Source organism: Pleuronectes platessa, chromosome 7, assembly GCF_947347685.1.
Source record: "Pleuronectes platessa chromosome 7, fPlePla1.1, whole genome shotgun sequence".
In the NCBI taxonomy this organism is placed as follows: Eukaryota; Metazoa; Chordata; class Actinopteri; order Pleuronectiformes; family Pleuronectidae; genus Pleuronectes; species Pleuronectes platessa.
Genome location: NC_070632.1, coordinates 14,328,378 through 14,355,080, shown reverse-complemented (window position 1 = coordinate 14,355,080; position 26,703 = coordinate 14,328,378). Strand labels below are relative to the sequence as shown.

General features: G+C 43.0%; 1 protein-coding gene across 2 annotated transcripts in view; it reads right to left on the bottom strand.

Moving 5' to 3' along the window:
* The window catches only part of roraa (RAR-related orphan receptor A, paralog a), a 169,636-nt gene that overhangs the window by 30,228 nt on the left and 112,705 nt on the right, over nt 1-26,703 (bottom strand). Inside the window, exon 2 of one of the 2 annotated variants that reach the window (XM_053426208.1) lies at nt 17,155-17,184. In XM_053426208.1, the coding sequence (XP_053282183.1) occupies nt 17,155-17,184 (30 nt within the window). Of the gene's footprint in view, nt 1-3,123; nt 3,270-17,154; nt 17,185-26,703 lie in introns of those variants that run through there. The other variant, XM_053426209.1, reaches the window with a different exon arrangement.

Genomic DNA, 26,703 nt, shown 5'->3' with positions numbered 1-26,703 from the left:
TCCACACACACAGCCAGGGAACCAGGATGTTCGTCTCAGTGTGCACAACGCAGACTGGCACACCTCACACACTTTAATAACATGTGGGGACGCCATTCCACTTCCTCCGCCAGCCAACAGGCAAGAGAGAGGGCTGAGGCACACATGCACTCTGCGTGTTTGTTTTGTCTTCCCTCTGCTCAGATATTATCTTTTCAATGTAAGTTCTCCTTAAGAGGAGAGGACATTTTCAGTAAATGCAGAAAATGCAATTTACAATTGGTTATACAAAACTGTATTTGATTCTCGTTACTGTGTTATTGCAGTTGTTTCACTTTCACATAGAAATTATTTTACACTAAAATATTCCTTCTTTTTAATTGTTATCTTTTATTTTAAATCCTGGCAGGTGACTTGTGCTATATTTGCCTACACCTTAATCTGTGGCGATTTTTCCTTTGGCTCTTCTTGTCCTCAGTCCCTAACTGGATAATAGCCAATCTTGTTAACCTCTGCTTTAATGTGTGAGAGCCTGCAGCACTGGGTAGTGAGCGCTTCAATCACACACTGATGAGAAGAGACAAAGAGTACCAAATCTACAGCAAATATTTACAGCCTTGTTAACATAGCCTTAAAGCGCCTATCACAAGATATTTAGCTTTACCTTCTCTGCGGCCCCAGAACATTTTTTACAGTCTAGTACACACTCGTGTTGAATCACATATTTATGTGCAGTCTGCACACACTGTAGTCGCTCACTGGGCTTTGCTTTCAACAATTTAAAAACCCTGCTGCTGTACCTTGCCACGATAATGCCTTTTTTTTAAAGGGTTAATTATATGTTCAATGGGCACGACGCACTTTTTACTTTTTTCTGTCGATCCACACATCAAACAACTTTCTTTAATTATGTAATTGGAATTTTCATCTTAATTGTGCTGAGTAGGCTGGCTAATTTGCATGGGGTAATGAGAGGGATGTTTCCATTACAGGTAATTAGGTGCTTGAGAGGCAGTGGTGTGGTAGAGAGGCTGAATCGAGAGGTGGTGGTGGTGGTGGTGATGGTGATGGTGGAGTACAGTATGAAAAACAGTGGGGGGAAAAAAGATCACTGAGAAAAAAGGCACATGCAGAATAATCATGCAGACATATTAACATAATGAAGAAGTGCATGCCAAGGCAGCAAGAAGTCATTGAGCTGTTCATCCATTTCACTGACCTTTTTCAGGAAGAAATTACTACTTCTGTTTAAATTAGTTTCCAATTATAAAGCTTGTTCACATTCTAATTTAATTTCTGACATTGTCGCAGTAGCCGAATGACACCAGCAGCTCCTTTCAGACTGAAAGTAATAATAATAATGGAAAGACGGAGCTAAACGGAAAGATGAAAACTGGCTACTGAACAGGTTAACAAACACATTAAAACCTAATGATTTAAATTAAATTGATATCTTAAAAAAATATAGTTTTAAAAATGTTGTAAACTAAGAAGAGGAAGAAATATAAAAATGTCATTATTTTGTATACACTACAAGGGATACTCAATTCAATATTCAAATATGTGATTTCATCGAACTATAAATTGCATATAAAGGACAATAGGTCAAAGGCCATTTCTCACACGAGTTTCAGTAAAAAGAGGACAAAGTTCTGAGCTCCCTCTTCTTCACAGAGGACAGATTCATCACTTCATATAAACATAGCGCTATATGGCCATACTAACCAGTCTCATACAAAGAGCACAATACTCAACAGGATTTTGAATGCAAAATAATATGTAAATTATAAATGGAAATTAGAGATACACTACTATCAATATTACTTATGTTAAATCCAAATTTTATTATATGATTACTTTTACAGACATTAATTATATTTGCTTATACACGGACGTTTTTGTAACATCTACTGTTTTTATATGTTGAAAAGACAACAGTGAATGTAGATTTGGACAGGTGGGAAGAGAGAAGCAGCAAGTATCAAGTCACATTATCATTACTGACATTTTCTATTTGTAATACACAGAGACCTCGCTTCCTGTGCTACATCATGGAAATTGTATTTGACTGTATCACAGATGCATATGAGCACATATGTTTGAATATGATTGTTCACATTTCTTTATGCAGAAGAATGAGAGTGTATTCATGTGTGTGAACAACATGATTGTGTGTGTGTGTGCGTGTATGTGTGCAAGCAAGCATGAGAGAAGTGGGTACTCTACTGTATGTCTGCCAGCACTTTCTGAATCTGTCTGCATGGATGTGTGCGTGTGTGAGAGAGAGTGTGTGTGTGTGTGTACGCATGTATGCCTGTATGATGGAGGGGGTGGGAGAGCCGGGATTAAGCATCCTAGATCAACATCACAGCGACTGGGAGGACCCAGTGCTGCTCTCATGGCCACACATGTAAACCTGACTACCCAAAAAATAGGTCAGTGGAACACAACACACACTCACTCACACACACACAGATACAAACACACATGCACCAGTATCAACTCCAAGAATCACACTCTGCCAGTCGCGCCAGTGCCTTGTCGACCGTCTGCGACCCACGTTCAACACTGCCACGCACATCTTCCCACGGAACAGACACGTCCTCTGGACTGGAACAACAGGATTAAGAATGGGACAGAGAGGAATAGCGACAGGACCCCCAGCAACCCCCCCTCACTCCCAGTCCCTTCGCATGCTACCTCACATCAACGCCAGAAAAATTTAAGAAAACTTCTGTTCTGAGGCTTGGGAGCAGTTGTTGTCAGACACGTACCCTTACACAGATTACACCAGCTACATAACAGTAGAAGAAAGAAAACACACTAAGGGAAATACAATCAAAGGCAAAATAGCTTTGCAGATTTGAATAAATTGGATATTACTAGCTCATTTTGTTTTTTCAGAATTAAAAAAAAATTCTGTCCATGCATGTACAGAAATATTAACAAAGCTTAACTCAGTTGCACACATGCAGAAGGACTATATTATTGTAGTTCTCTCTCTCTCTCTCTCTCTCCTTCCCTCGCTGTCACACTCATGCCTTGCAAATGAAATGCAAAGAGTTGGCAGGCTATGAATAGAGGAGCCATACTTCCCTACTTGTTACTCTGGGTAAAGGATCAGCATGCGTTTTTTGCTCTTACCTTTCATAGCTGAAATCACAAAATACATCATTAAGCTTCGAGTCCATAAGAGAAAAACTATCACCAGCGCAAAGCCCTCCACTGCTGTCTCAGCAGCAGCTGGCCAGCACAGCTCTGTCTCTCAGCCTCCGAGCATGACCACACCAGAATCCATGTGACTGTGACATCAGTGTTCATGTCTGACTGCTCCCCACCCACCAGCCTTTGATTGGCACAGCGTGCAGCCAGTAGGGGCGCTGAGAGCTCAGGCAGGGAAGCTGGCCCTCTTCCCACTGATTGCAGTCAGAGCCTTGTATACCGGCTTGCTAGACACAGCACACTCTCACTATCTTCTCCGGCTTATCTCTTCAGTACGAGGATAAAGTCAGAACCAGTTCTAGCAGACACCGGTTTTTCACAATCTTTCTCTGCCCCTTTATGCTGCCCTGTTTTTTTTGCCTTTAAAATGGTGCAATATCATGGATAAGAAAAGAGTCAAAGAGGGGATAAAAGGCTGTAGACGGGGATGAAGGGGGAAAAGAGCCGAAGAAACAAAAGGAGGAGGAAGCAAAGGAAAAAGAGAGAGAGAGAAGCGTGGAGAGTTTGGATAAGAGGGGAAGTGTACATTTCTGTGGCTCAAAGATGGAAGCGCTCCGCTCGTCTTCTCCTCGCTGTCTGTAGATATGAGTGATCAGTGTGAGGCCAGATGTCTGCGAGCAGCGGTGGGCCCTGCTCAGAGAGAAGATGAGTGGAGTCTCAGCTTCTTCCCCTGACCCCTCAGAGGACCCGCTTCTCTCTCTCTCTCCCTCTCTCTCCCTCACACACACACACTCAGACGGCTCTCACACACTTTTTTTGACAGGTATGGAAAGTAAGATAGTGACGGAAGGGTTTGGATGATCCCCTCCACCCCACAGCGACCTGGCGATGAGTCTCGTGCTATCATTTCTCCCTCTCTCCCTCCCGTGCCCCTCGCTTTGGCCCCCCGCTTTCCATTCGAGTCCCTATACCCCTCTCTCTCTTTCACTGTCTTTCACCTCCCCCTCTCCTCGCTCATCCTCTCTCATATGATAATCTGTTCCGACTCCTAACCAGCTGCCTCTCTCTGATACTATATTCTGGTTTTAGTGCAATCCAGCCCTGGCCAATAACCACGTTGCATTTGGCATTTCCATGAATAAGCTGGCCGCACATATCCTCCCCATCTCAAGACAAATATCAAAAAGCTTCAGTCACTGCAATATTTGAAATTGAAAAATTAAAGGTGGAATAAATATTGAAATATTTTTTTACAGCACTAATTTTGGAGTTTCATTTCACATTCTCCATGATATTAATAACGCTACAGAAACATGGTATCTTTGCCAAAGAATGATGGCAATATTTTGATATCAACAATGTAATTTGACAATTAATTTATCCCTATTTTACACACTAAATATCCATATTCATTCGATTCTATTGTTCATTGAATAAAGGTACATCTACCCACATATAAAATGGAAATGAGGACTCAGCAGCTTGCAACATAAATCTTCCCATGACAATGTTTCATTAGGACCTCTATGATCCATTAGAGTCACTAAACACATTAGCTCACGTTGTGTCAACACCGGTCTCTTACTGCACACCGTCTAATGAACAAAATATCATTCAGAGACTGATAGCATCAAATGAAGCGTGCCTGGGATACAAACCAGCCAGCGACAGAGCTCCAGTAAAACTATTCAAAACAACGTGATGTCAGAGACTGCAAAGAAGTTCACTAGATGAGTCAGGGCCAAGTGCAACACAGGAACATGTTTAACTGCCACTATCTGTGGTCGTCTCTCAGGAACTGGCTGCAGCATCAGTCTCTCTAGAACCAGCAGACGAGTGAGACTCTGTGGCTTAAGACTGAGCTATGGTTAAGAAGAAAAAACAACAACACATGCGATGATAGCCTGGGTTGAGTCGGTTGGTTGGTTATCCAAGAGCATCTGAGAGGAGGAGGAGGATAACATCTGTATTACAGTCATAAGCAGAAAGTTAGGAGAAGCTAATGTTTTGTCTACGTACATTCAAAGTACGTGGTGAGGGGACCAGGTTCTGAGGGGGTACCCAATAGGTTAGGTTATAGGTTAGAAAAAAATAATTCTAAAATGTCGCATTAAAATCAAGATAACGGTAGCAAACAGGAAACTCAGCTGGATTGATCATTTTGGGGCATAAATAAGTAGCTTTCCACTCTGATTTTCTGTGAACCAAACAAGGTTTTAGATCACAAAGGGTCTCATTGTCCACTCACTTGTTTTTTTATAACTTTAAAATTCCACAGTTAAGGGGAAACACAGACACACAAAACATAGTAATACTACTTTCAACCAAAGACATTCTATTAAAGCTATTGGCAGTATGTTCTTATGGGATGTTTTTTTGTGTGTCCCTTAATGTTCAGTACTGGGACAAGCATAATTCCATTCACCTTCACTGTATTGAGGAAATATATCGCAGTGATCAATATCTCAAAGCCTTGACAAATAAAACCACACATTTGCATGGTTTTATACAAACCTTACCTATGGATAAATATATAATTTTCTTTTGTTATTTGGGTAAGCTAACATAAAACCATCCAATTTAAATAAACCAATGTGGGTTGTGTTCTACTTCATTCAGCTCTACAACAAACATAGTTCCCCAACTGTATATAATTATGTTAAAACGCTGAGGACCCAGGCCTATACCTAAGGACAGGCGATACCACGACAGCTGCTTCGTTTAGTCTTGATCACGATCTTCCATGACTGCTCCACATTAGCGGTGACAGTATGCCAATATGCTGCTGATACTTGTTCATTAGAGCATTGATTAAGCCACAGAGGCCCTGACGGTGAAATGTCTGTGGGTATTAAATGTGGTGAAGTGAAGCCATCGATAGAATCATTTCAGACATTTCTTTATGCTCCTGATCATAAAACAGAGATAGATATAAAGTTTCTGCCAACGCACTACTGGTACAGAAAACATACTACATTTCTGCATTGAGTCCATCCCAGTCAAGTGTCTCACACTTTAATTCAGGCAAATGTATTTACTGTAAACAAGCCCTGTGGAATTAAATTCAATTGAGATGAGGAGCAGAGCATCTTCTGGTGCCCCTGGAGGAGAGGAGAGGACCAAAGCTGATAATGGCCTCATTAACAGTCTGTCAGTAGCCATTCCACGCACAGACTCACCACGCAGCTGATCCACGTTAACTCTTACAACTCTGGATTGGCCTCTGAGACCGAGTACATGCAGCCTGTGTGCCGTTACACCTCGTGGCCTTTGACCCCACAAGATAAACACTTATAAACTTCCTCAATTTGCGCGTCCTGATCTTTTTGCGAGGCATCTCGGAAAGCTGAGGCTTATATTCCTGCCACAGAGCCACCTGGGTGTTTGGAGCTGCACCAGCCGCCCCAAGCAGCGGCAGAATTAACAAGCTCCAACAGGCACTCCATGAAAACAATACAGATCAATTTAATATAGATGCCAAGGAGTGGAGGGCATAATATTAGAACCATAACAGCACCGGCCCACACCACACAATCATAAACCAATTTAGGGCCATTCCAGGCAATTTCCTGGGGGCTTCCACTTGTGGGAAGACTTCAATAAATCACACAGACAACAAAGGGAATATCTATTTCAGTGAAAATAGAGGACACTATTGGGTTATGTCCAGAGGACTGTGGAGGGCTGCATTAAGAGACCAGTTTGAATAAGGACAGGGGGAGTTTAAAAACCACATGCCAATGCTGTGCCATGGTATAATGTTGTATTATGGTATAATGTGTAGCTACAGGAAACTGTTACCTCATTACGGCTGATGGATTTTCCACAGAGCAGCGTAGTGTGTCTAGTCTAGCGATGTTGCAGCTGTAAGCCAGTCTTGTACTTTTTGCATCTTTACACTTACACGCTGATTAGATGACTCCATGTTTGTTACAATATTCACTGCCCTTCATCATCTATAGACACAGTAGCCCCACGGCCAGCTCAGCATTATTTTCACTTTTTCCATCTGTCACTCAATGCAAACGCACGCAAACACAATATTTATAGAACGGCAGGGTCAAAAGGAAGCGATATGAAAGCATATCATTCCTACATAGGTGAAGTGCACAACTGTCAACTGTCATGCAATCAGAATCAACAACACAGTGCTTATAGTGAATGGTTGACAAGGCTATAGCCTCTTGTTTTACTGCCATGGATATTTATAGAGCTGCATTAAATCTGTTTTTTTTAACAAAAAGATTGCCAAACCAATTCAATCAAATGTTTTCAAAGCACTGAGTCAAAATATCAGCGAAGTCAAGGACTGACCAACGCTCTCGTCATTGAATGCAGAAAATTACCTCTTTCAGGCATGAGTTATTACGTTGAGTCACTGCCTTTAACATGTGCATTTTACTTTCCCTATATCATTTTAAATACAAGCAGACCCTGCTTGTATTTACATATTAAATCGTTTATTTCATTTGTGCACATCCTTGACAAGGAGTCCGTGCAGAAGAGAAATAGCATCAGAATGGAGCCTTCCGGGTTCAATGAAGGATAGATACATGAATAGATGCAGGAATAAGTGGTGGTGGCAAGAGGCTGTACATAATAAGATAAGCACAAATAAATATATGCTTTTATTCACTATTCTGTTTAGTAGCTGTTTAAATGTATGTGCTGTTTCTCAGTTAGATTTGAATTGAGAGCAGATCCAGGCCAATTCATTCTGTCTTTCTGCACTTCAGCAGCAACACAAGTGCTCACAACCGGCCCACTGCAAGTGGATGATAAACCGATGGATGCACTTTTACAAAAATCCAGAAAGTTACTCCACAAAGGTTATTTATTTGGTTTATCATATAAAAAAGGCAGCGGTAAAGAGAGATCCCCAGCACCGCTGATGTGATATCATATAACTCACGGCACAAATTTTAAATAGATCAATAGAAATCATATTCAACAATGAATTGCGCTGCATCTCTTTTGTGTGAGGCTGCCCTTGGGGACAGAGAGGAAAGGGATAGGAGGATAGAGAGAGAAGGAGCAAGAGGGAACGAGGAGGGGAGATTATCGCAGGCATGGCAGCCTGTGTGAGAGGCTTAGCCTGGCTAGGCAGGGAGGTGGAACCCTGTGAATTCTAATGAACTGGCAAGACTCCCCCAAAACCAGCTCCATCTCCATGGCATGAGGGCGACAGGAGGGAAGGAGGTGGCGATTAGGGAAGCGCGGCTCCTCTCCGAGCAAACCAAACAGAGCAGGTCATTTTCCCTGTGATAATTATGGCTATAAGCAGGCATGAGGGATTGGTAATGGACCTTCTTATTCTTCATGACCTGCAAAGGCAACCACTGAGCCTGTCAAGGGGAAAAGCATGATGATGTGTTTTTTTCTGTGTGTAGGGTGACTCTGGTAAGAGTTGCAATGGAGGTTGAAAAGGGCAGCGGGGGAACTTGGCCTTTGAGGGAGAAGTTAACGAATGAACTTCATTATTGAGGAGCATACCAGGGAGACCCCCCGGAGTGTTTGATGTATTACCCAGCGTCAAACTTACACACTCCCCCAACATCACCAATATAGCCCCACATCAGCTCTGGGGGGAGGGTAGGTGTGTAAACTAAAATAGTTAACCTTCTGGTTTAAGGCTAGAAGACGGGAAGAAAACAGAGAAGCAAACTGTGATGTACAAGACTTGCATGGGTAAAGTTCTTTTCACTGATAAAAAACAAAATCTATTATAAAACTTCTAAAGAGCTGAAAGATTTTCTTGGCTGGCTTTTAGGCTGAACAATTTGGCCATTATTCTCTCTCCTGAAACACCAAAGTGAATAATGAGGCAGTGCCCTTCCCGAGAATGCTCAGCGCGGGAGCCCACAGAAGAAAACGGTTTTAGCTTAAACTAACATATATTTAATGTTCTCCCTGTGACTTCAGGTAATGCAGTCGGTCCAGTGAGGCTGTCCCGATCAACTAGAGGTAGATTACTCTCATTTATTAAAAAGCACCTCTGTTCAAGCATGAAAGTAACTTTTCCTAAGTTCTATGAGCTTCATAAAAACAACTGACCCTCAAGAGGGACTAATGTTTTTCCTCAAGATTGAGGGAGATCTTCGGGCTATGCGCACCACTTAGCCTTCCCCCCCTCCAGTCTTCCAGCGGGCCTGGACAGAGTTTCTCTATGGTGAACGGGACGAAGGAGCTCTCTTACTGAGCGCACTCTCAACACTTTTACTCTTGACTTATGAGGATGCCACGGGTGCAGGGGAGTGATTCATCACTGGGTGTGCTCCTCTTGCACCCTCACACATTAGTAATGTGGTCCGCTGAGGAGGAGTCCTGTCATCAGTCTGTACCTGGACCCTCTGAACAAGGTAGGTCAACAGGAGGCAGCAGCGGCTGGCCCACTTTTAGTCTTTCACAACACCTTTAAGTTTCCTCCGGCTCCTGCTTCAGCTGAACCTGATGGACACAAGAGCCGTCTGCTGAAGAGGAGACCCTGCCTCATTATTGTAACTCATCTACTCCCTATATCTGTTGACTCAGTGAGACTGGCCCTCCCTGTGCCCAGGTATAGAAGGCTAAATTAATTTTGGGGAGAAAGAAATCATATTTATTTAGAAATCTTATTTCAAATTATTACCGAGTCTAAATAAAACAACGGAAAAAAAACAAATAACTCATAGTTTGGAGGAAAAGTTCAGAGACTTTTCTTATGCGGCTGCAAAGGCCTGAGGGAATTTCATCACAAGAATCCCTTGTCTTCTGTTACATAGCTGCAGCAAAATACGTGGCAAACACATGATCTGTTCTTTCACAAAATACAGAGCCACAGTTAGCATAAGCCTTTGACCTTAACATCGCAGGTAATGCACGTTTAAATACCTACCTTAGTATTCATGTTTGTCATTTTACTTGTGAAGATTAGGAGTAAAAAGGCTATTTGAAACCAAAACACAGGATTAAGGGATAATGCTGCTCTGTGTCTTGTGAGTCGACCTTGATTCTGTAATCCACTACAATACTGGAGAACAGCATATTTCTCTCTCTCGTACATTCAACACTCTCACTGTAGAACAGCTCACGGTGATGTAATGGCAAAAAGCATAATGGCTGAACGCAGTAATCGGAATTAAGATGGAACTTCATTGTAATATCTGTGTAATGGAACTGGAAATAGTATTACGGGATTTGTACAAAGCAAAAAAAACACTGGTGGTACCTTTACATTCATTAGACATAAAAAAAAGAAGGAGACAGCATATAAATAGGGGCTGACAATGGTGTTACAGGTAAGAGAGAAATGGGGATGCTGGGGGGGGGAGCATAAGTGAATTGATTTGAATTACGTAGACCTGCACTTTAATGACCACGGTGAGAAATGAACTTGATCTTTAAAGTGAACCAACATATAGTCAGCCACAGCGTTATTAAGGAGTGTGCCACTTAATCAGAGAGGACGCCAATTTAGCAAGGGGCTAAGTATGCAGAAGGAAACCTCTGTGGCAGCAAACACATTAAAAAGTCACCTGATCCACATGCAGGTATGTTATACACCCGCTCCTCTCTTCCCTCAATCTGCCTTATTGTCCTGACTCCATAACTCCTTTCCTGTTTTTTTTTTTCTTCCCTTCCCTTCCCCGTGCCGCAGACACAGTAGAATGAGAAAGAAAAAAACCTCCCTTTGATGTCTGGGATCCTATAATGCTGAGCGGTAGAAATCCGCATGCCTGTTATCTGTAGAATCTTAATGATGATGGCTAACTTCACAATGGGTTAACCACATCTCTCTGTTCTCGCACTGCACACCCACAGAAACACAAATTAATAGCAACGGGGAAAAAACAGCTTCCCTCTAATAAAGCAGATTCAACAAAACGTGCACAATGCGATCAGCACAAATGTCAATGTATAATATCAACGAAAGCTTTTGTGAGCACTTCTGCTTTCTTCTTTCTTCACAAGACGTAACTTTTTCGCCCACCCCCCCCCCCCCCCCCGCCATAGCTTCTGCACAGAATAATATTATTTGTCAGACAAATATTATCTGCAAGTTATTTTCCTAATTCAGTTTCAATAAACAGTCGTTGCTCAGTACACAAACTGTCAGTGTTGTTACATTTTGGTCCCAATATTTATATATATATATTTTTTTTTTATTGATGCGATATGAGGATTATGATTGATCTTAAAACGGTGCTCACAAGATATTTCAAGACAGTCATATTATTGGGGACATCTTACTCCTGCATGGTTTATTCAACAACATTTGTCTGAATAATTCAGGAATTAAATTATATATGTTAATTTTGCCAGCCTTTATTCATGCATGATATTGCATCAGAAGTTTCATATGCTAAAACATCCATAGTGGAATATGTCAGACATTTTTTTTGGGGACATTTTTTTTGTGTGGGGGTGCTCTGCTTCAAATAAGCATAATTTTGAATAATTTTTCTCATCAGCGAGTATTGAAAGTCATCAATACCAGACACGCAGAAGTCAGTGTGATGAGCTCTGAGCACGACAGGTCGGTCTGAGTGAACGGCTGCAGCTAAGAAACTTGGCACAAAGACATTTAATTACGACACCTATCTTAGAGCTTTTCCCATCAGCATCAGTCAGGATCATATCTAGAGGAGTTCCGTGACCTCCGCCTCTGTCGCCCCCAATGAATCAAACCTTTCATTACATGCTGACACTCTTGTCCTGCACAGAGTCTGTGTCGAACAAGAGAAAGTGATGAGGCATCAGAAACCTGATGAGTGACGGATAACCTGCGCTTGTGCAAAGTCTGGCCGACAGCGTGCTGCAGCGAGCGAGGGGGTCCGTGCCCTCCCGGCCATGCCAACTGCTTCGCCTGGCAGATGCCACCATCTCAGCTCTCGCAGCCCTCGCTCCCTGGCCCCCTCACCTGAGGCGGGAGACAGCCGGCAGAAGAGAAATCGCTCACAGCAGATGGGGCCACTTGCTTTGGCTGGCCCATCCAAGCATTGTGTCCTTGTCACATGTCACTTATTCTTGTTTTCTGGTCTGACAACACCTCAAGACAGGGCCTTTCAGTTTTGGGGTGAGACACAAAAGGGAAAGGGTGAGGAAAAGCTGACGAGGCCTCTCTGCTCTGGCTCAAATTGTTTGAAAGAGCCGGCACCAAGAGAAGAACCAGATTAAGAGCCAACAAAAGCAGAGCACCCCCAGCCTCACAAAAAGCTGTCGCAAAACCCTGCGGCCCCCCTCACTATTCCCTTCCTTATAAAACACAGTGGGCCCCCAGGAGGCAATAAAAAGAAGCGTCCTTACCCACGTAAACTTATGCAAAGAAAGTGCACTTTCAAAGGCCATTTGCAATTTTACAAAATGGCAGACATAATGCTTTCACTGAAAAATGAGGACCTGCCATATTGTGTTGGAGAGGAAAAAATATGGCAGGGGAGGAAAAATGGAGAAAAATCATGCTGGCCTGGTTTACGACAAATAGATAGCTCTATTGATTTCCCTTTTACAGTGACTGTCCATCCCTCACTGTTGTGATTACACTGACCTATTTCAGAAAAAAAATAGCCGTCTATTATAGATTAAACCCAAATGTCCGAAAAGAAAATACTCTTTTTGTGGACCAAACAAATAGAGTAGGATGAAACATAACCTACAGTACAGAGGGAGAAAAAGATTGTGTCAATTAAAGTGTTCAATGTTGCTGCGGGAGGAGAGGAAACAAAACGTTCTAACACCATGCTGAGAATGAAATAACTTTCCACAGAAAGAGCTGCTGTTTTTATTGTGGCCCTGCATTGTCAATATCAATTCTAACAAAAAAGGCAGTGGCATTAAAATGATTGCAATTCTGCTTAACTAACGTTTAAACACAACAGTGGCAATTTTACAAGGTTGAGTGGTTTTTTGTAAGAACAACAAGGTATAACAAGTTTGATAGAAATCTAATGTACCGTATTGGTTACTGTATTGTGTTCTTTCTCTAATACACAGCTCAGTGTTGTATGCTTTGTGCTGATGATTCCTCTGCGTCTGTGTGTATTGCTGCGTGCGCTCGTCCTGCTCCACTATGTCTGTGCTGCGCGTCTCACTAGACGATCTCTCTCCGCGTAGCTCAGGGGACTCTGGCTGGCTGATCTTCATTATCAGCCCTAGCTTAACAATGTACTGGATGCACTTCCCACATGAGTGCAACTAACAAATCCCCACAGAGCTGAATCAAGGCAACAATGTGATGAAATACCTTCAAACAACCACTGAGCATGCGAACACTGGGCTATGCAGAGACAACTCACACTGCCCCGGGCGATTCCACAGGAGTGCGCCTGTTGCCAAGCAAAATTAGACAGCAACTGGGACATATTATTCTCCTAAATTGGCAATGTACAGCACTATTAAGGACCATAAATCTCATGTTTGATTAACTGAAAATACCTCAACTCACAGAGCCAGTGCATTTGCATTCTACTACTCTGAGCAGGCTCTGCCGTGTCATTTAGAGGTAAAGCAGATGCTTCACGGGGGTAAATGCTGTCATTGTGCCATGTGAACACAGGCGGCATTGTTGGGATTAATAATGTTGTTAGCATTTTTTCCCAAACACACACCAGACTACTTTCATCAGAGAATTTTCAAAAGCACAAAGCAATGAAATCTTTGAGTGAGTCTCACTGTTATAATTTAAATGTAACTTTATACTCTTTGTGCAGAATAATCTAAATCATCTGCTTCCTTTGTAAAAAGTGGGCCGTGCTCTTGCTATTGCAATGTGTGTGCAGATCTCTGATGAGAGCAGCCCTGTGCACGCCGCTCGCAAATAAATGAAGCTGCAGGAGCGAGGCCATGTTTCTCAATCAGTGTGAGGAGTCTGTCACCACAATGGAGATAAATACTGTTAAGTGTGAAAAAAGTGGGACTCTCTACAGCGGATCTGTAAGACTGAAGAGAGGAGGCATCGTCTGTCTCCTTACTTCCTTTCTCTGAGTTACATTTATACTACTGCCTCCCTCTGGCCACTCTACTCCCTATCTAGAGGCACACACACTGCTACACATCGGTGAAGGGGACTGGAGAAATAACAGCATCTCAACATCTCTGAAATATAATGAAATAAAAAACAATAATGTTAAATGAGCATTGCTTGACTAATAGCGAATAGTGCCTTTGTGACAGCAATTCTCAGTTTTATCACTTAAAGAGGGATATAGTGATTTTTGAGGATGTAGTTTTTGCTGAATTGGATTTTGCTGGAATATTATATGTATTCTATTGTTTGTAAATCTTTGAATATTGTGGATTTATCTGGTATGTTTTGCCTTATATTTAAATAAAGCATCTGCAAAAAATAATGCGATATAGGCCATTATTTTGTTGTGTATCTTAGTCTGAACAGTCAGCAGAAACTCAGTATATTGTACATGTGCAGTTACAAGAGAGTGGATTAGCTCTCAGTAATCAGGAGATCTGCTCTGTTTGGGGGAAGAGCATCCTGGATACACGACCTGTGTGTGTTTGTGTGTGTGTGTGTTAGCTAGCTCTCTGCTATTTGAGCTGTGAGACAGAGCCCCAGACTGCTGATGGAAGATTAGAGGTGAGACGTCTAATCTCAGTGTAATCAGCCGCTGCATCTGATCCTCCACTCCACACCGTCTCTCTCAACAGGTCCAAACAGAAATTCATCTCACAGGAAACGCACCCCTGCCGAGGTAGGAGAAAGTGACGGCATATATCTTGTGTCCGCCATCAAAGAGAGAAAACATGAGATAAAATAAATAGAATTCAAACTGTTGATGTTTTGTTGTTACCTCATTTTGACACAGGCAGTTTTACTAATAAATCACACGCTGCGGAAAGTCCATACAGCACATGTAAAACTGTCAGGGAGATGTACAGGAAAACCACAGCTCACTTCTTGCTGAGAATTACAGCCGTGTGGTGAAAAAACTAAACAATGAGGGGCCACCCCTTATGGAGAATGAAGAAAGACGCGTTCGACTGACAGAGGGAAGAGGGGCTGCTGCTGTTGTAAATTATGATCAGAGATCATTGGCACAATGAAAAACGTATCTGTTTTCATCTAGAACACTTCACCTTCTGATGGCGCAATGATGAGTCCAGTTGAGTGGATGAAAGAAAGGTGGAGGAGAGGAGAGCAGAGGAGAGGAGAGTGCCAGTGAACAGCTGCCCCTGTAATTTATATTGATGAGGGGACTGGCATGGCGGGGAGCTTCCAGCAGTTTGATCACTCAAGCAGAGTGGGGAGTTAGTCAGAGACACGGCCCATCCCTGTGGTCTGGGTTGGACTGGGAAGACCTCCTAAACACACACACACTTACACACAAACACACACACACACACACACACAAACAAGACTGCCAAGCTCCCATTACGAGCTGCAGTGTGGACTGGCGAATCAGGCAAGCCAATGTTTTCCCTCCAAGAACAGAAATTGATCTTCAGTCTGACTTGAACCATGTAGGGCAAAGCGATCTCCCTCATTATTACTCCAGCAGCCATATAATCACCAGGCTCTTCTGAAAAAGACCTTCCCACCACATTCTCAATGACCATTAACTGGCCCTTGAACTACTTCTTGTGCACACAGCTCTGACAAGATTCTACAGCCGCTTCCTGTCTGTGAGGCACAGCAATCAAGTACTTGTTAGGGGATTTACTTTGATTTCCTCACATGGACAAGATTTGAATATTTCTCACTGAAATGAGACAGCGTAGTCCAGTTCCTGCCCAGGGCTTTGAACCCAAGACTCCTAAATCATGCTCTTTGATTTGAGCCCCCTTCCGGTGTAGAGGTGCTTAGCGCCACACTAATTAAGTTAGCGGGGCGCTGGATGATGGGTCAAAGCATTTCTGTTCTACCTTGAAGACATCCTGACACTAACAAGAACCTTCCCACACACACACGGTATAAAAAAAAAAAGAGAAGAAATACCATACGCCCTCCAGACAAGCAAATAGCTTAACACACAATCATGCTGCTGTTTTGACGAGGCTGTTTGAGCAAGGTAGAGCTGTCTAGCAGGGGAAGATCATATCCTTTGCCCTGCTGTCTGATGTAAGAAAGAGCCGGGGTGTTTTACAGGGCAAAATCTGAAACACTCCGACCGCTCTCACAGAAAAGCCCTCTGGCCTTCCCTCTCCACGAGTTTCATCAGAGTGATCAGAGCAAAAGGATAGCCTTCAGGGCTGGTTTCCTCCATTCACACAGTGGGATACTAACACACACACACACACACACACACACACACACACACACAGAGAGAAGTCCACTACACAAAATTGTTTTTACATGCCTCTTCGATTACACTTCCCAGGTGTCAAGATCCAGTAGAGTTCTCCTGGAAATCATTGATTACTACAGGTTTGACTTGTCATCAATTCTTTATGTGCAGACGGCAATTCAAATGGGCAGAGACGGTTAGACGGGGCAGAGCCTGTGAACCGTTGTAGTGCACAAAAAACCTTTGCAATCTGACATGTGAGCCGTGTCACATTTACTGTCTGCATCTTTTTATATCAGCGATATGATCTGTACATGAAGAATACAAGCTCTGGTAGTTAATGCAGCCTCAGAGGTTACAAACCACCACACAGCACCACATCCGTGTTGTTCAGCTGCATGGCCTTGCACAAAACAAAGAGGAGCTTCAGCCCAATGTCTGCTTCAACTATGCATGATTATCAAACAGTCATAAGACTGCATAGCATTTTAATTTCCTCTCTGGGGTTATCATCATACTCTCTCCAGGATGTTGATGGAAAAATACAAAATGGTGAAAGTGGATGGGACAGATCTAAATGAAGGTACCGGTTTATTACACCAGTAAGGAAATAATATGGCTATAGGCAGTGATGAAAAGAAGAGTCAACATAAATGCAAAGCACTATCATGTCAACTCTATATGAGGAATAATGAAGATGTTTTTCTAGATCTAGATTCAATTTAGGATTACCTTAGAAAGAAATTACATTTTTACAGACTTTAAAAGAGTAAGAGTAAAAAATCTTTGTACTCACAGGTGTGTGTCTTCTTTGTTACTGAGAGACCTGCAAAAAGAAAAGAAGCAAACCATGAAAATAACTGTAACATATTCAGCACAAACCATAATGTACATGTAGCGCTGCCTATGGCGGACTGACGGGGACGGCGGCGATGAAGAAGGAGACCCTGTGGTCCAACTGACTGTCACTGTCCAAGGTCACTGAGGAGGCAGGCCCAGGATAATTATGTGTGTAGACTGGTGTCTGACCTACAGTCATGCTGCAACTGCATCCACAACAAGGTGGTTCAAACTCTATCCTCTGCAGGCAATGAATGAACATTTATACTAAAACAAACAACATTTGGAATGCTAATGCATCGAGCAGTCGCACTGATTGGACGTGAGCACATGACTAAGCCTGTGGCATGGAGTTACTTTGACCTCAGTGATAGTTGGTTAATCCTTTAGAGATTATTTTATAGCAGAGCATTTTAGACATTGTGCAATACAATGTTTTCATCTTCAAAAATGTTATTAAATGTGCAGCAGTGAGTTAGGAATGGACTAACAAACTGTGCAGCACACTGTGATGCAAAGAAGAGACGTATTTCTATATGATTTAATTTCTGATTGTAAAATGGTCATTATAATAGCAGATAATAATTGTGATTTACACAAAAGAATGCAATTTAAAAAAAAGTTATTCAAAGGTCAACAAAGGTCTTAAATAATCTGCACTGAAGCCACAGTGCACTTGCAAATGTAGGTGCATATTATTATCTGTCTGTCTTGAAAACACCAGCTATCACCAGCACTAAACACTAGCAGAGACACTTAGACGCTCAATTCCCGTAATTTTCACATTACCAACATTTTAAACTATCCCTTTCTATTGTAAATCCCACTCTGGTAAATATAGATCTGAGAAAAAATGTCCAGTGGCAGTGGTGAAAAAAAAAAAGGTCTGATAAGGATTAGATGCCATGTAAGCAGTGATAATGTGTGTAGCTGCAAACTGATAATCAAACTAGTGGCCAGGCTGACCAGTGTGAGTCAGACCAGGCCGAGGCGGAGCTGGGCTGACACTGCTCACGCTGCCCTTCCTCGCCCCTTCGGCCGTCAACTCATCGAATGAGCCACTTCAGCTCTTGCTGTGGCTCCGGCTGCCTCTCCTGTCTGCAGCATTGGTGTAATGCCCCAGGAGCCTGACGCGGACGGGCGCACAGCCAGCCGTGGTCCCCAGTGGTCCGCTGGATGCTCATGCTTTGCAGGGCGAGAGCACACTAATAGATCCCACTTGTCATGCGGAAGCAATGGCTAATTTTTCTACAGCTTGCATTTGAAACTCGGGGGACGGCGAGCTGACATGATTCAATAACTCTCTGTGAAAAAGGCGTCTGGCCGGAGATAACAATGTTTCAGACACGTTTGAGGGGAAACGAGTCAAAGAGCAACGAGGGGGAAAACAAATAAGCCCTTCAGCCTCCTATAGACTTACACACAGAAACACATAACTGATATTAACTCCACTGAGCAGAAAGAGGGAAAACAGTCACCTAGGGGCCGGCAGTCTGTGATGGAGCTCAAACATTGTTCCAGTGCTCAGGGCCAAAAGCCTGCGTTCTGTCCAACTGTGACATTACGCAAGGAGAAATTTAAACTAATCCATATTTAATTCTATACATTTCAATCAAATGACATGGATGTCAGCAAGAGATGTTAAGGTGCTGCAACACAAGGCAGCTGTAAACTTTGTTTTGATAGGTAAATCAAGTCCTAACACCATGTACAGAACATACGGTGCACTCACTGGAAACTGTATAATAGAAACAGCAAATGGAAGTGCTATTACAGATAAATAAAACAGGCATTTAACAGGAGAAATACTATTTTCACCTTTGAGTACTTTGTTTCATATAAATGTACGATGCTTACAGAAGCAGCATCATTTTAAACTACACCCTTATGCCTGTCCCTGCCTTTTAAGTGTAAACAAAAAATGGGACTTTACCTGACCTGCAATCTAAAACTTAAAAAAAAAAAACCTTTCTAAAACTTTTATGACAAAGGAGGTGAAAGCACCACAGCTCAGTAACAGACTACACTGCTGTCACTGGTTCTGCCACTGATAATGTCAAGCAATGATTCATCTGGCAGCTATAAATGCCATTATTATATAAAACGTTTCATTAAAGATGGACTAAGTACATTTCTAAATTAATAACCTATGATAAATAATATCAGATCACAAGCAAACCTCTACATATTAAATGTGAATGCTTCATAAGGTCTGTTTAAGCAGGGATATACTCTGGGGAATTTTGTGTGTAAACAAACACTGTTTTGTTTGCTGGACTTTGAAAATTTCTCACACTGTGTGTTTGTGTGAGTGTGTGTGTGTGTGTGTGTGTGTGTGTGTGTGTGTGTGTGTGTGTGTGTGTGTGTGTGTGTGTGTAAGTGTGTGTGTGTGTGTGTGTGTGTGTGTGTGTGTATCCTTCGAGCCCAAAAAACATTAGGAATGCATTTACCATCTCATGACACTTTAATTGTTTAAATTGTCCAGCGGTTGCCCTCTTCCTCTTTTCTTTGTTTGCATTTCCACCTGTTTTGGCGTGTTGCCGGCCCCAGCTGTACATTTTCAGTAGCAAAGCTCCTCAGTCAGAGGGTGTGCACAGTATGACTCCTGTGCTCATGGCATGTGTGTAGATGATCTTGTTCATGGCATGTGAAACAGCTCAACAAATCACATCTCTACAGCATCACCGGTGGTCAAAAACTTCAGTGTAACTTTTCTTAGCTTTTTTTAAAGAAACTAATAAACCCATGCACAGAGATGAGTCTAAACCAAACACAAAATATGTTTAAGAAACACGAAGGCAGCCATTGCAACCAGAGGTTGTTGCTACATTAGTGTGAGTGTGTGTATGTGTAATGGCATCACTAACTGCTGTCCAACTCCAACCCTCTTAAATCCAAACAATTAATAATATGAAAAGTAGTCTCTTCACTAACACCTTCTAAGGAGAAGCATGCAAACACCTCCTTCTTCTTTTGCAAGGAAAGGCTCATCCGGCCTGTTGCTATGCAAGTTAAAGGAAGCAGAAGGGTGCGGTTAGTGGGCCCACTTCCTCCTCTATGTGTCATTCAGAGCCTGGTGATTGGAGGTGGCAAGGCAAAGGGGGCCGTAAAGCCAATGAATGAGTAAGGCGGTGGGAAAGAAGGAGTTAGCTCTGGGCACTGACATTGGCAATGCCTGCCAGCTCATGTCTTCTCCACTGGATGGCAGGTTCAGAGGTCAGTCTGGAGGTGAAGCTCTCCTTGGCTGACAAACAGGCTGCTATAAATATGCTTACAGCTTGTGGACCACCTTTAATAAAATTTTACGTGCTCTGTTGGCAGTTATCTATATAAGCGGTGATAGAAATTGAAGGTAAAAGTAAGCTAGTTATCTGTATGAAGTTGCGGTTGAAATGCAAATTCTACATTAACATTTGTCACAGCGGAAGGAGGGACAGTTGTCACCGTGTGGCCTTTGATCAGTCATATTTTACCTTGCCTCGGTAAACAATTCAACAATTGTTCTCATGAGAGTCTGCCTATGCTATACAGGAAGAGAGGCACTGTGCAGGCGACTGGAGGTTAACCTCCACCACATCTATCTGCAGGGGGGCACACATCCTGTAAACATGCCACTTAGACAGGAGGAGAGTGAGTGTGGGGTTTGGCAGCCACTGTGCTGCAGCAGACTGCGGAGCACCGTGCCATCGCAGGCGACTCAAAGTGACAGCGCTGTAATGAAGTCTGAGGCACACGGCAGGCTGTACGTCATAATTTCAGGTTCCTTAAAGCTTGACAGGGAATGATTATCATGGATGGTTATTGTCACCCTGCCTCCCTGGGAGACGAGGCGTGCTCTGGGGTTGTTGCACCATGACATTCAAAGTTACAGTCTCCTTCATATAATGGAGCTGTCCTCTCAGCGCGCTAATGGGAGCGATCCATTTAACCTGTGCCAGAAACACACAGACGAGGAAGTTCCTAATGCGAGGCCTCTCCCGTGGGGACGTCACACTCCCCCCCTGGCTGCTCCCTTCCTGCTGCTTGATTCATTGACTGGCGCTCCTCACTTATCCTCATTCACTGTTCAGTCTGGGGAGACAGGGAGGTTCGCTTCCTGCCGCCCGCTCCACATGCCACTGCTGCACGCCGGCCGCACACAAGGACACAGCCGGCGCAGCAGACCCTGCTGCAGGAAGAGCCAGTGAGGGCCCAGTGTGGGACGGGCTCGACACCTACTGGAATTGTGGGTCAATACCATAGGCCTTGGGAATGCAGGAAGTACACGCTCTACAGTTAATAAGGCCTCTTGGATCAAAAACAACCAGAAAAACATTCAACAACAATAATGTAAAGGTTTGGTTATTGTGCCGTCGTAATGACAGCAGTTGTATGGGACTGTTAATTTTAGGCTACTCCTGAGGTTGCTGGTTAATGATGGTGGCTTAGCTATGGTCATCTAAGAATGATAGATGTAGCCACATTCAGTAGTCCATCTTTTGACTGCGGCCGCCTGCCCAACTGACAAATTACGGCTACATTCCTCAGAGAGAATAATTAGAAACAATTAATGTGTTTCTCTTCTTAGCCATAGCTAGGCTCCAAATGCAGCTTCGGCTCTTCAGAAGACTTGTTTTCTTGTGATTTATGAAGCCGTATATGTAAGAAATTTAACATAGTACAAAATCAAGCTTCAAGAAAACTGGAATATTAAGTAAGTGGCTTGTTTACATAGCATTTCAGCAATTCACACAGTAATTGAGAGGAAAGAAAAACTCTTAAAGTAAAGACGTGTATCAGTCAAAGTGTAAAGATATAATGCAAAGCTGCTCCTGTATTAATGATCATGTGATCAAAAGAGATAAAATAAGATGGATGAGCTGGTTAAAGGATCTCTGTGCTGCTCTAACTTTGGCAATCTTTGTGAAGGCAAAGTTTCATACACAAAGTCATTTAAACAATCCTCGCTTTTGCTGTGACACACTTAGCCTTATTAGCTATTATACTGCTATAAACTATACATGCAAAAATGTAATGATTAAAAAAGCACAACGATTCTAATCAGCTGCCCCCTAATATACTAAAACACTTAATCCATGGAGAGGCCAACTCTCTGGGGAGGCTCAAGAGAAAAATGACTTCTCTGTCTCCAGGCGCTGTTATTTCTGGTCATTTCTAATTGGTTTTAACTAAAAGCAACCACTCCAAGACTCCACAGGTTACTCCAATGCATCGCTATGGAATTGTCTGCAAATAGAAGATATACATCCAAATTAGTTTTAGAGGACAGCACAATTGTCTTTCAGAAGACATAAGGAGAAAGGTCAGGAAAAAGATACAAGGAGACGTTGCCTTACTGAGACACTAGGACGATCCCAGTGGAGAGGCGATGTTATCAGAGTGACCCTGAGATCATAGAAGCTCTGGCTGACTTGAGGTACCATGTTGCCCCTCGCACCTCGCCGCCTACTAATGTCTCCCAGACTGATGTACTACGTCTCCCCCAGTGCAGTTCTGCATTGCTGGGTCTGAGTCTCCAGGTGAGTCCTCAGCGCTGTTTGGTGGCTCGTGAATTATGTATTGCAGCAGAGGAACTGACGTGGCCCAGGAGGGCCGCGAAACAGCAGGCATGGCTGGGAGGCAGATTGAAGACTCTGACGGAATTTTAATTGTACCGCAGGGAACACGGCGATAAGTGCTATTGTTATTGGTAAGACACCGCTGCACAGGTTTACTTAGCTGAGAGCGATATGTAAAAAAAATTGCACGATCCAAAAACAACTCTGTTGTACAACGTCCAAGGCTTCTAACATGACACCAACCGCTGTTAATGACTATTCTAAGGAGAATGGTTCATATCAGTGTTGTACCAATATTTATTACTGCGCTCTCTCTCTCTCTCTCTCTCTCTCTCTCTCTCCATGCTCTGTTTTGAGGTGCAACTCGCCCAGAGGACCACTGAAGGTTAGCTATGGCAGAGGAAGTAAAATTCTGGAAAATATACAAACAGAACAAGGCACTTCTCACCCAGGAAACACTGAGGCATTCAATTTGGTTGGTTTGCTGTGTAACTCAGTACTGCAGGTGAAAAGCCAAAAATGTTCGTGATTCTGCTGGTCTGATGCTGTGCACTCTGATCCTAGCTCTAGCTGGACTATACAGTAATTCTCTGCTGAGTGTGAGCTGGTCCCGTGGGGGGGTCGGCTGTTAGATGCAGGAAGGCCCTGAGCGCTGGTCAAAGTAAGGCCAGGGGCACAGGCAGGCCTCTGTGTACTCTTTGCGCCGGCGGTTCCCAGCCCAGCGGTAATCTCCTAGTGATCCAGCCTCAGCCACACATGAAACTCAATAGCCTTTCAGCCCGCACCATAAATAAAGAGAAACCACATTCAGAAGACCACCCTGGCTTACTTAACCGTTACTGCGCTGCACTGAACAGCCCTCCGCAAATGTCACCACGGCCTGTGTTAACACACTAAGATATAAGGGCTTTAACTGCATACTGTCAGAGGACAGCTTATTTCAAGTTGTGTTATTATATGATATGTAGTTGAGACCTTTCATTGTTTTATCCACAGAACGTAAACATTTTTTTTTTCTTTTTTCACAATTCCCATTTTTTCACAATTCCCATTATTACACTGAGGTAAGAGGTACTGCTGCCTATTCCCTCTCTGATAGACAACATCAATGTTCCCCAGAGACGACACTTGTGAGTTTCTATTCATATTACTGTATATTACCTTTCAACACTGTTTGAAATCTAAAGGGGGAGTACAATTACCCACTGCTCCTGAGGCATATACTCCAGTTATGCACTCTTTACAATAATGGGTTGTAAGACTTATACAGCTACCCAATAGAGATGTTTCTCCTTGGGCTAACCTACTCAGAAGAGCTGAAAAATTCAAGATGCACAGCGTACTGCAGTTAAATAACAATAATCTTACATCTACAGGTCGCTTGGTTTCACCCGTTTAGTTTGTCTGTCATTAGTTAATGGTTGCTAGGGATGATTCATCGGCCATCAAGTTCAAGTAACCGCACTGGGAGATCGTTTTCGGCAAATACGTAATTTGTTTATACAACTCTCCAATCTGAGGTCCATATGCATTTCATATCATCCCCAGGAAAGCCAGTTACAAAACATGGGATTAAAATCTGCGTGTTAACATGAGCTCTGACAGTTAGTGACAACAAGCTTTCCAGGTCTGACAATAGACTGTACATGCAAGCCCGCTTGTATAATCACCTGGGAGGAGGAGGCTCCAGCTCTGATGACAAACTAATGTCAGCTAATATCATCTCCTACAAAGGCTGACTCAGAAATACTGTATATTGGAACCCTTTCATTACCATCACTCATTCAGCCTCAAATCTCATCCAGTAAAGTACAGTACAGCAGGCACTTGTCTAATGAACAAGGGTCTGTGGGGAAGGATCACTCTATGTAAGTGTGTTGGAAGTCAAGGTCCCCCAACAGTGGACTCGTGGCTCTGCTGATAAGGACTTGGCTATAATTGCTCAAAAGGGAGGGGACTGCAGCCCCATTAGGTCTGGTCTTCGCACTTGCCAATAAGCCAAACTGCCCCTCTGAAGCCTCCCATGTAATGAAAACTTCCTCTGAGATGAATTACATGTCTGTCAATCCACTAATTAATATCATGGACTTGTCTTTTTGGCTTTCCTTCGCCCCAATAACGAACTGAGTCAGAGAGACAGGGATCGAGGTATTTCTGAGCACTGGAGGACATGAAGGAAGGAAAGGCAGAGGCAAACTAGCGAGAGCTCTCCTCCTGTGATTCACTGCAGTCATGGTCGGCACTTAGTACAGCATCTATTTTTCATGTATTTCATAATTAAAACCCGCAAGTTCGGTAAGCCCTCCATGCTCCACGCAGATCAAAGGTAGTCCTGTTAGCAGGGAGTTCATCAGTGGAGCCACTCTTCCATTTCCAGGCAACAGTACCATGCTTAAAGCACAAATACCCGGTAATTACACACATGTGTGATAACGGGACAACCGCAGAGCTGGACTATGATTAATAGAACACAGATCACAGTTTCCTCAACCTATTTCAAAGCTAACACAACAGAAGACTTTACACGAGAGGATAATCCATGCGTAGCAGATAAAGAGGTTGATGAAAGACTGAATACATATTTCACACATCGCCTCTTGTGGTGCAGGTGGAGTGTGCTTCAGTTTGTTGCCTTCTCCCTCTCCGCTGCATTCTCTATGTAAATGTAATCGGAGGATAACACGGGATAAAGCTCTGCAGAGCGGAGACATGATGCCTCCCTTCTACGGGGATAGAGGGATAGAACCGTACCTCACGTGGTGTAATCAACAGAGTGAACTGTCTTGCGTTATTTATTTGTCCCATTGATTCAGGAGTAACTTGACGCCACAGGGTATGCTGTCTGCATGCATACTGTGAGAAATACTCTAAATATACAGCCAATAAACACATCATTGTTAGTTCATCGCTTTGACCAAGAGTGATGTTAAAGTGAAGAATTTGTTTAAGGTTAAATGGGAGAAAAGTAAAGAGGCAAAATTACCTCTCAGTTGCAGCAGCAGAAAACTTCAAAATGCAAGTACCACATGGTGCGTACATATCCTTTGTGAGATGTATTGATCTGAACACCAACTACAACCAAAATCTTACAATGAGCTCATATAGCGCTTTAAAATGCATATGCACATTTTATCAAGAAAATCTGCCTATTGTATCTTGCTGCTACAAAGCTTCCTGCTGCCGTCGCTGTTATTCTTAATCCGTTGCATAACAATGCCAGTCAAAGAACTTGTGATGAAGTCATATGAAAGCAGAACTATAATTAGCCATACTAGCTTTTGCACACTCATTGGCATTGCAGTTTGAGTTGTTTATGCTTTCTTTCTTACTGTGAGCATAACAACCCTCCACTCCAGAGCCAAATTACCAGTAGGGAGCGAGCTGCTGAATATCCTGCAGGCTCATGAGGTCAGTTACAGTTCACGGTACGATTGCCCTGCACTCACAACTGGACAAGGTAACAGGAAGGTCTGTTGGTTTATCGAGTAGGAAGATGACAATCCTCATTTACACTTCTAATGTTACACGTTAGAAAAAACACTGGCATTTGTCCAGAAGGCACAGCAAGACAACACAACCTACAGCCAGGCCAGGTTGCCGAGAGGACAGACACAGGGCAGGGATTTGTTTACTTTTCACAAACATCCAATCAGCATCAGCGATCACAATGCTTCCGTATTACAAAGGCAGCTGTAACCTTCCCTGTAGTGTTCGGCAAGACTTTGTGGAATACTGCCCGTTTTAAAAAATCCACATTACATTATGTTTTATGCAGCTCTCACCACTGTGATGCAGTCGGCCAGACATGTGGTATGAAGAACACACAGAATGCACAAATGCCAAACAGACGTCCCCAGCGCGTGCACAGAAAGCCCATTGACACTCATTGCAATCACTAAGTGAAGAGGGGGTCTGAGGTTGAAGCTGCGGCTGCATGTACACTGCAG